The sequence below is a fragment of the Bombus flavifrons genome, chromosome 2, assembly GCF_040668555.2.
Source record: "Bombus flavifrons isolate JBK064 chromosome 2, iyBomFlav1_principal, whole genome shotgun sequence".
NCBI lineage: Eukaryota > Metazoa > Arthropoda > Insecta > Hymenoptera > Apidae > Bombus > Bombus flavifrons.
Window position 1 is genome coordinate 3,515,205 of NC_138443.1, and position 10,639 is coordinate 3,525,843.

The window sequence follows — 10,639 nt, forward strand, 5'->3', positions numbered from 1 at the left end:
CGCGGAGGTAGTTTGTCGGAGGACGACGAAGGGTTCTCGTGGAAGCGGCCACTGAGGGCGCCGCATTCTTGCAATTGTTGCGCCCGGCTCCAACAGAATAACCAATAGGAGCCGCGGCAGCGCCGCCATTCTATCGAGTTCGTGGCACGCCCTACAACTTCCTCCATTGTCCTTCTTTCCGGGATTCTCTGCGAGGAAGGATGGCTCAGAACAATTATTTTGGGTTTACTCACGGCGGAACGCAATATGGGTACGAAATCGATTGCATACCATAATTATTAAGTAGCTAGTGTTAAGTTTTTCGAAAATTCGTGACGGTAACTACGTTGGCGGGAGTAATAATTGTTCGTTAAAATCGGTGCACGCGAGAGCCCAGCCGGCTTGGCCGCCATTTCTTGCTGAGAGTAGAGCGTCCATCGAGCGTCTCTCCCGGGCACGGATCCGATAGAGGTCTTTTTCGTTTTGCGTTTCCATTTTTCATTGTATTCCTTGTCTGTAAGAAAATCTATTTATTCTTTCGAACAGAGCGACCAGCGCAGCCGCTTATCAGACTGGTCAAGCGGGATACGCAGTAACTCCAGCGGCAACTGCCGCCACGTACACTCAACGACCCGCTGCTGCCGCGGCTACAGGTTACGAAACGTATCAAGCGGCCGCCGCTGCCGCCGCTACTGGGACCACGTACGCTGGTAAGTTCATTTTAGTCAATTTCATATTTTTCATCTTTCTTTTCTTTCATAAATAGAGTCCAGTATCCAGTATTTTCATGCTTACATTCCAGTTTCATAAGGTCCTTTTTCTTTATAGCTGCTAATCCTGGTACTGTGGCTCAGACATACGATTACGGTTACGGACGTGCTGCACCTGCAGCTACATACGACGCTGCTAAAACTTATTATCAGCAACCTGCTGCAGCTGCAGCGACTTACACTACTACAGAAACACATTATCAAGCTGCGAAACCTGCATATAGCACCACTAGTGCTTATACAGGCACAGCCAGACAAGCTACTACTACTGGACAAGCTAAAACATACCAAGCATCAAGTACAGCTTATCAGCAATCTAATCCTACTCAAAGTGCTACCTATTCTTCAGGATATACAGCTCCTGCAACACCCGCGGCTACACCATCGACAGCTACAAATAGTAAGTTTTCAGTAAATTATATATATATATATATATATGTATGTATATATATATGTTAATATTTTTCGCCAAGATTGAAAATCCTATGTAAATGTCCTGCTAACCGTGATGTAGGCACTAATAACATGAAATTGATCCTCTGGGTATTGGAATTGATACATATGAATGATACAATAAAATTCTGCTAACATTTTAAACCATGACATGGCTTAAAAATTTAGCTGAATTGAATCTTTCTGAAGTTATAAAATTGACTTTATATAAAGATTTGTGATTACTATACATTATACTTGATAAATGTTTCATCAAAAGAATAAAGTATTCATTTTGATGGGTACAAGTTAGTAGAATGGTTCCATGAATATAAAGGATCGACTCCTCCAAAGTTTGAGGTTTCAATTTCATTTCCCTTAGAAACGGCGAGTACAACGTATTCCGGCTACGACGCAGCGCTATATAGCGCTGCGACTATGTATGTAGCCCAACAGAGTGCAAACAGCAATTCAACTAACCAGAAGACTGGAGGTTGGCAGGGCTACGGACGAAAGGGATTTGGCACTGGAGGGGGAGGAATGAAGGCAATGCGGCCCAAGCAGCCCCCTAAGCCACAACAACTACACTATTGCGATGTCTGTAAGATCAGCTGTGCTGGACCTCAAACGTACCGTGAGCATCTGGAGGGCCAAAAACATAAGAAGAAAGAAGCTTCTCTGAAAGTACCGCAGCAACCGCCTGCACGTGGCGCAGGCAACAGTCTACGTTGCGAACTTTGTGATGTAACTTGTACTGGAAATGATGCTTATGCTGCTCATATTAGGGGGGCTAAACATCAAAAAGTTGTTAAGTTACACACTAAACTTGGTAAACCGATACCAAGCGCAGATCCAACAGTTTTGAACCCAAAACCAGCAGCCGCAGCTAAAACTACAGGAGTTAAGAAACCAACTGTAACAGCTACTCCTAAAATTAACTTTGTTGCTTGTAAGTAATCTTTTTTTTTTACAGATACACATTTTATGTTAAATTAAATATACAAATTTGATAGCTATGGAATACATATTAATATCATGTGTAATATTTGCAGCTGGAAATTTGGGGACTGTAAATCAAAATCAAGCCCCGGAAATTAAGACAGAAGAAACTGCAACAGAGGAAACTGTCGAAGAAGCAGCTGTTGATGAAAAAGATATTCAACCAGTTGGTCAAGAGTACATAGAAGAAAACAAATCTGAAGATGGAAAAATCATAAGTTTTAATTGTAAGCTTTGTGAATGCAGATTTAATGACCCCAATGCCAAAGATATGCATATGAAAGGAAGACGACACAGATTTGCTTATAAGAAAAAAGTTAATCCCGACTTGGTTGTTGATATGAAACCGAGTTTGAAGCAAAGAAAGATGTTAGAAGAAAAATTTCGTAGACAACAAATGCGAGACGATTACTTACGACGTAGAGAAGAAATTAATCAATTGGGACCTATGGGTCCAATGATGGATGAGGAAATGATGTATTGGGAAGAAAGACGACGCTATGAAGAAGAATGTGAGTACTATGAGTGGTATCGACGCTATGGACGTGGACCTGGAGCTCCACCAATGCCACGTCCATTCCCAGGACCACCACCAATGATGATGTTCCCTGGTCCTCAAAGAAGGCCAGATTCATCAGATGACAAACATGTATTAGCTCATCATACTACCATATATCCTAAAGAACAGGAACTGTTAGCAGTTCAGAAGATCGTTTCACACACTGAAAAAGCATTGAAATTTGTATCTGATACATTGGCTGAAGCAGGTAATTATTTCTTCTTTTATCTTTTCCTTATTTTATATTTTATATCTATAGCATAGTTAAAATATTTTTATAATTGCAGGCAAGAAAACAGCTCCATCTATTACTAATGCTACTTCAACGACTCCAACTACGACTACACCGCAGCAACCTCAACAACAGCAATCACAACAACAGCAACAAAATGCAGATATAGTCAAAATTAAAGAAGAATCTGACAAAAAGAAAACAACAACGCCGCAGAAAGAAGATGGCAGCGACGGCAATTTGTTTTCATTCCAAAAGGAAAAAGAAGATTCCAGGATATTAAGAGGGGTAATGCGTGTTGGCAATTTAGCGAAGGGACTTCTATTATCTGGTGACAATCACGTTTGTCTTGTAGTCCTGTGTGCAGAAAAACCAACACGGTTAGTTGGAAAAATTTATGTATTTGTGTATAAATATATTAATTTTGTACACAAATTCATATATAAATATTTTCTTATTTACAGATCATTATTAAATAAAGTTGCTGAGATACTTCCGGCACAGTTGAAGATCGTAGCTCCAGAGGATACTTACAATGTTGGGAAACACCCAGAGTCAGCAGCATTAACTGTTTCAGGAGGCAGCGTGACCGTTAGCGTAACACTTACCAGTCCTTTAATGCGCGAAACTCCCAAACCAGCTGCTGCTGCAGGTGATTTGATCGTTTTATATTTTCATAGTGGCCAAGAAAAGGATAACTGATAATTTTAGAGATTTTACAGAAAGCATTTTTTATTTTCATGCTACTTTCTTGAAAACGTGGTTTATGAATTTTGTTTGTTCTTTTCATGGCCCAAAAGCTTCTTTGTAAATTTTTCTAAGCACCAGGATGATGCAGGGGCAGCCAAGGACTTCAACGGTTGCCAGTGTATATACGCTCTAACATGAAAAATTCCTTTTTCTTTTTGATACAGCCGCATTTTAGTGTGTCCACGACTGAGTATAATTTATATTTTTGAAAGGCATTACTATTTAAAAATATGTAAGAGCGTAGATAGAAATATATTAACAGCCATTTTTTAACGGAAAAGAGAGAGCGTAAACTTGGTACGATTAGATGTCGCTTTTCTTCGTTTTAAGTTAATTTGTAGTAGTATACTTTATAAGTTATGTCGATAATAGTTAAGCTGGAGTCTCCATTAAGGAAGATAATATGTTATTATGAACGTGGACACGCTTTTGGTATGAGGAAACAACGCTGAGGCAATCTTAAAACTATGGACTTTTTGATCATGCATTAATAATTTTAATGAAAACCCTCTATCATCGAATGCTGTACGCATAATACACAATGCGCAGTTAACTCCTTATTCTTAACCGACGATTCTTTTGATAGCGTTATTTTAATATTCAATTTTAAGTAACGCTGTCAATTTTAGTAAGAAACGTCGGTCGTTCTTTTGTAACGCGAAGAAAGGACGTCCAGGAATAGGAGTAATGCATCATTGTTATGTACTACATTCGATTAGGTTTATTTTTATTTCAATGAGAATGTTTTAGACTATGCCCTCAAGTTTGATGTACTTGAGTTAAAATATAATTATATATAGAGGGAAAACCCAAGTTGGGCATGATCAAACACTCTAAGTGTTGTCTAAGCGTGTTGTGCTTTCTTTGTTGGAATCTCAGATAATGCTGGACAGCAGCAACAGGGAGCTGCTCAACCGCAAACAACGCCCGCGGCGCCCGCTGTGACGAAACCGGATCCACCGGATGTACTTCCCAAGGCTAAGTGTTTGGAGGCTTTAGCTGCACTCAGGCATGCCAAGTGGTTTCAGGTTTGAATCAATCAACTCTCAGTTCAAGATCTCGAATTGTCAGTGCCATTTTGTTGGCACTAGTGACTGTTTTCTGTTATTTTTTCCTAATACGTGAAACGCGTGCAAGTTGTCCTCTCTCTCTGTCCGCAAAAAAGAGCAGTCTTAGAACTTCCAGCCTTGTGACAATTTTATTTTTATTACTATCTATCTTCTTGTTGATATGATTTTGTCTGAAATGTTTATTTGATCACGTTTGATGTTTCAGTTTTGTAGGTTTGCCAATCCACTTTATCCACTAATATTACATTTTATGGTAGTTAATCCGAAAATCTTTGTCATGTACTATTTGTAATTTATAATCAATGTGTTAGTTATTATAAGTGGATGGTAGTGGCAATATTTTATTATTGGCAGAATTTGACTATAAAGGGAAAAAGGAAGAGAAAGAAGTGTATGTATAGCATAATTTCAGAAACAGAATACATCGAACGTGCAATCAGATAGTCTCAGGCAAGAAGTATAAGCATTATGTAAACGTGAATTGTAGCATTTAAAATATTAATGCACATCAAAAGCATTTACATTTGCTTTACTTCAAATCATCAACATCCAGAATAATAGGAAACTGTTTGCAGAAAGTCGTGTTAAAAGTACGTAATTTTTCTTCAAAAGATGTAGTTTTGTTTGTTTTGTTTATAATGCACTAAATTGCTTTACGATGCTTATGATCAAGCTTATTCATTATTCTGGATTAATCTTAATGCATTGTAGCCTAGACTGAGTCTGTTCTAGGTCTGTCTTAGAAATCCTTGAAGTTAGTGTATTTCTCTTTATACATATGTACTTTATTTCATACTTTCTACATAATGTGCATTGAAAGCACTGTTAAATATTGAAAGACAGACAAGCACAAACACACAGTGGTGTCATAAGTATATCGGGTGTTTTTCAGTTATAAGTTCAATAGTTGTATTTGGCAGTTCGACAAGTGTACAGTTTTTCTGATACGTTGCACTTTTTTTTAAATATTATGTTAGGCATTAATTGTTCAGGAAATACTTAATAAACACCCGATAATTTTGATATGGGCTAATATTTAGGAGCTATAGGCACGAGGCTGGGAGGATAGCTAAAGCCCACACAAAGCAAATTAAAAGTAGTTTAGGGTGTCGCATCTCCAGAAGACTCAGAGACTTTAAAGTGTGTATCAAATTGTATGTACTAAAATACTGATCGTATTTAACAGGCTAGAGCAACTTCACTGCAGAGCTGTGTTATGGTCATTCGCATAATGCGTGATCTTTGTAACCGTGTACCCACGTGGGGACCATTAAACCCATGGGTTAGTATGAAACAACTCTTTTATGGTGCATATATGATATCTGATTTTATTAGAAGTAAAACAAAGTGATTTGTAACTATTCAATGATAATTCAAAAAATTCAAAACTGAATACAGTACTGTCTTGCATAGTGGCTGAGGATTCTATCTATTTCACATTAATGTAGAATTTCTGATATAGACTCTTCTTCATATTTTGGCTGGATTCAGTCCCGGTCAGAATATAAGGATTAGATAGAAACAAACAGGTGTTCAATCTTCTTTCAGGCACTAGAATTGTTAACTGAGAAAGTGATTAGTACCGCTGGAGGACCTCTTAGTCCAGGTGAAGCATTAAGAAGACTTCTAGAATGCGTTGCTGGAGGAATATTGCTTCCAGGAAGCCCAGGTATATCGTAATATCTTCCCGCTAATTAATATAATCAGTAAAAAAAATTCAAATTTTTTAAAATTGTAAAACCAAATGATGATTTTGATGACGAGACTGAGTGTATTGTGAAATCTATTGTAGGTTCTAAGATCGAGTATTTCGATTTTTTTATCTCAATGGAAATTTTGCAGTATTGCATAGATGATTGGCAATCTGATTTTTATATACTTATATAAAATTTTATATAGTTTTGTATTGAATTACACTGGTTATAAATAATGTATTTCTTCACAGGATTGTCTGATCCATGCGAAAAAGAGCCAGTTGATGCAATAGGCAATATGACAGCCCAACAAAGAGAAGATATAACTGCTTCAGCGCAACATGCTTTACGATTAGTTGCATTTCGTCAAATTCATAAAGTTTTGGGCATGGAGCAACTTCCGCCACCTAAATATAAGGGCCGATATGCTAGAAAACGAAGACGTGACAACAGTAACGGAGAAGGAACAGATAGTGAAGCTTCAAAGAAGGATAAAAAAGCAGAGGAGATCAAAATGGAGACTGACTCCAAGTAGATCTACCAAAATATTCGCTTTATCGATTTACTCATAACTTATATAGTATAAGAAATAAAATTTTCTCGTGTCAATTGCTTGTTCAATGAGGTTATTTCTATATTGGAAAGATATCAAAGTTTAAAACAAGACTAATGATCTATTAATACAGTATTGTAATTATTTGGAATGTATCTCCCTTTGGACAACCAATAGCGCATCGTTTTAATTCGCAATCGTGATTTTAATGGCGAAAGAAATTATTAGGTCGGATTATATCATTGCACCTTGACTTTGTTTTTGAATGTATAATAATATCATAGAGTTATCACGTTTCTATTAGTACTAAGTTTAATATTTTAATGACAAAACATTATGCATTGCTTTGTCTGTTATAAGCAACTTAGTTTTCTAGCAAGTTCCAAAATAATGCAATATTTCGGATTTCATTTATTAAATTTATTTTATATAAATTCTAGTTTTTAGAATTATTATAAAAATAAGCATGGTGTTACTTTTAAAATAAATAGTTACACTTTTGCAAATATTTCACTGGATACTTCTAAAAAGACTAAAGATCTTTCCCAAACAGGCAATTGGTACGATTAGTTCCAGCACTAGGATTTTGTCAAAGGAAATGATAAATGCGTTAATTAGTTTTGAATTACTTATTTAGCTATATTTCAAAGTCACAATGTATGACGAAAGAGTTTAATAGAAAGGGTGGTGTAAAAACTGAACATTTATAAGTTTTGAAAAGTTAAAAGTAGGTTAGTTTGTATTGAGAATTCGTGTGTATGTTGTGTGTGTAGTCGTAAAGAAGTGCAGAATGTTTCTTTCCCTGCATAAACAACTCCTAACAGCGTATGTTCACACCGCGTGTACTGGTTCACGCAGAAGATTCCAAGAAAGCAGAGTTGAAAAATCAATCATTAAAATAAACGTTTTGCTGTCTAATGAGGGTTAAGTGCACGTGTCAAGAATTCTTGATATTTTCCTGTAGTTTGTTTACAAATTTCACCGGAAGTCGAATACTATTTCAAAATGTTCACATTTAATAAATTTTTTTGACCTAGTGTATGAATCTTCTGTTGTACACATGCAATTCCTGATTGAATAAATCGAACATGCATGAGATAAGAATAAAGTTTTCTTCACTTCCATATTCCTTTGCATATTACAATATCGTGTAAGAGCTTTTACAAATAAGATGAGTTGATAATAAGCATCCTCTTTAACAAGAAGGCCACACACACAATAGCACTTCGATTGTAAGATTATAATTAGCTAATCTTTTACAGAAAAAAAGAACACTTGACATACAAAGAAAGTTAATTTATTTTTGGATGGCACCGAGTAGAACTGAGACTGATATTGTATTAATTTTTTAATGAAACATGTAGAAGATAGGATATAAAACTAAAGGAAATATAATTTACGTTTAATTTAAGAGAATAATTTATATAAATTACGAACATAATTTCATATAACATTCATTCTGTTTGGTGCAACTAGTCCTTTCAAATAAGTGTATTAATGATATTCAAATTCCATAATTTCGATCTTTCTGCTTCTTATCTTCGTCCTTTAATTAGGCTGGGCTGATACAGGTTTTGAATCATTATAAGACAGAGTATTAAGCCATTTTCGTTTTTTCTGTTTTACAGTATTAATTAAAGTATGTTTGTATATATTTAAATATATGAGACATGTGTAATATCTTTAATTTATTATTATTTGTTAAACCAAATATTAATGTAATGTAATGCGCTACATATCTGCAGATATATTACGAAGGAAATTCACAAATTTTTTTCATTCAGTACCTCAAATCTACAAAAACGTGTGTGTAGAGCCTTTATAAAGTTTCAAATCTAAATAATGCATATTATCTTTTCAGTATTGAGAACTGGATGATGTACTGAAATTAAGGTGGGAATTATGTTATATTTTTTTCATATAGAAAAATCATATCAAACGTTCGCTGTGCCATTCTAATTATACTTTACTTTTAAGAACAATATGTAATTTATTTCATGTGAGAAAAGCTATTACGTGTTTTATTATAAACGTACTTCGATAGTGGAAGGTAAATATATTGTTCTTAGAGTTCAGCTATATTATCTGCGAGATTTTTCGTTTTTTTTCCTTATACTAATTATTTGTTGTAATTATTGATCAATTACGTAATTATCTAGTTACTTAAAACTGGTTACTTCGATGTTAATGATGAAATATTAAATTAACACGTTGAATGCCACGGGGGTCACCGGTAACCGGAGCGCTAAAATTAGTAGAAATACATAATTTAAACAAATGTCAATAGTTATAAATTTTTCATTATTACCATTGTTAGCACAATGGTGTGACGAAATTAATGAAGCATAAAACATATAGGAACAGTTTTATTTATACATGAAATATAGACCTATTATGTGTGCATATTGCGATGTGTCGTGTTGAAATACTCTAAACAAAGTAAGGGCGAACCAGCACAGTCTTCACAATATTTTACGACTTATAAAAAATTAAATAGAAGACATGAAGTGCAAAAATATTTGTAGCATATAAAAGTATAATAGACGCTCTTACCTGATTGTTAAACGCTCTCGACAAGAATAAAGATGTGGAACAATTATTTAACAACGCGAAGAAATAATATGAGATAATTGATAATCGCAACAAAAAGTGATTCGCGTGAAGTCGCACTTTAGTGCCATGGGGGTAGCCGGTGACCTCTGTGAGATAAATTCATTAAACATAATTATACATCATAACTTATCTCTTGTAAGTAATATTTCAAAATAATATGTATCGCATAATACAAAATTCATCACTTTTAATTTAAGAAGATAATTTTTGTAAATTACGAACATAATTTTATATAACATTCATTCTGTTTGGTGCAACTAGGTGCCACGGGCAATCCCTGTAAAAATAGAATGGCATTCAACATGTTAAAATTGTACATAGTATCGTAAGTAAACGCCTGTTTTTTGAAATTGTCATGTATTTCATGTAAAACAATTATATAAACAGAATTTTAATCTATTTTCATAGTCATGATTTGTCTAATTGCATTTTTGTTTATTTTTGTTGAAATATAAAAAAAAAAATGCTGTTTTCATTACGCTTTGCCAAAAATATTTGGTAAGTAATATCAACGAAATGTTATTTTAAAAATAAACAATTACATCGCTTTAATTACATTAAAATATATGTATAATCTTGATTGCAGTGCCTAATTTGAAATATTACTTCAATATCCTAATATTTTTTTGTAAAATAAATTCTTATTATCAAATTAATAAGTTTTCATCAATTCCAAGATTATTACATCAGCCTAGTATCGTATTGTGATGTAGCATGACTTAAATATTGATGTGAAACGTATAAATAGTGAATTGTTTTTGTGCGACAATTTTTATTATTTGAATTTTTAGGATAATTTAATATCAAATCGATCAAATTGCTTAGAAGATCAAAATCGACTTAAATTGATTGTGTTCAATTGATTGTAAAATTCATCCAAATAAAAAATATTTTAACATAACCAACGTACGCTTTATATACAAACGCGCACGTACACATACGTAACTTCTTAAATATTGAGATTTCTGGAAAATGATAAAATTAGTAT

At 34.5% G+C, this 10,639-nt stretch overlaps 1 protein-coding gene across 2 annotated transcripts; it reads left to right on the forward strand.

Moving 5' to 3' along the window:
* Nucleotides 1–47: 47 nt before the first annotated feature.
* On the forward strand, nt 48–8,146 carry Zn72D (Zinc-finger protein 72D). Of its 2 annotated transcripts, none has more exons than XM_069127856.1 (11): nt 48–250; nt 526–689; nt 808–1,149; nt 1,564–2,130; nt 2,234–2,947; nt 3,027–3,351; nt 3,436–3,623; nt 4,601–4,749; nt 5,978–6,073; nt 6,340–6,460; nt 6,737–8,146. In XM_069127856.1, the coding sequence occupies exons 1-11, from the start codon at nt 201–203 to the stop codon at nt 7,018–7,020; spliced, it is 3,000 nt and encodes a 999-aa protein (XP_068983957.1). In that variant the 5' UTR covers nt 48–200; the 3' UTR covers nt 7,021–8,146. The 2 variants fall into 2 exon arrangements, with proteins under 2 accessions (XP_068983957.1, XP_068983966.1); XM_069127865.1 differs by having other exon boundaries at nt 70–250; nt 1,675–2,130.
* The last annotated feature ends 2,493 nt before the right edge of the window (nt 8,147–10,639 follow it).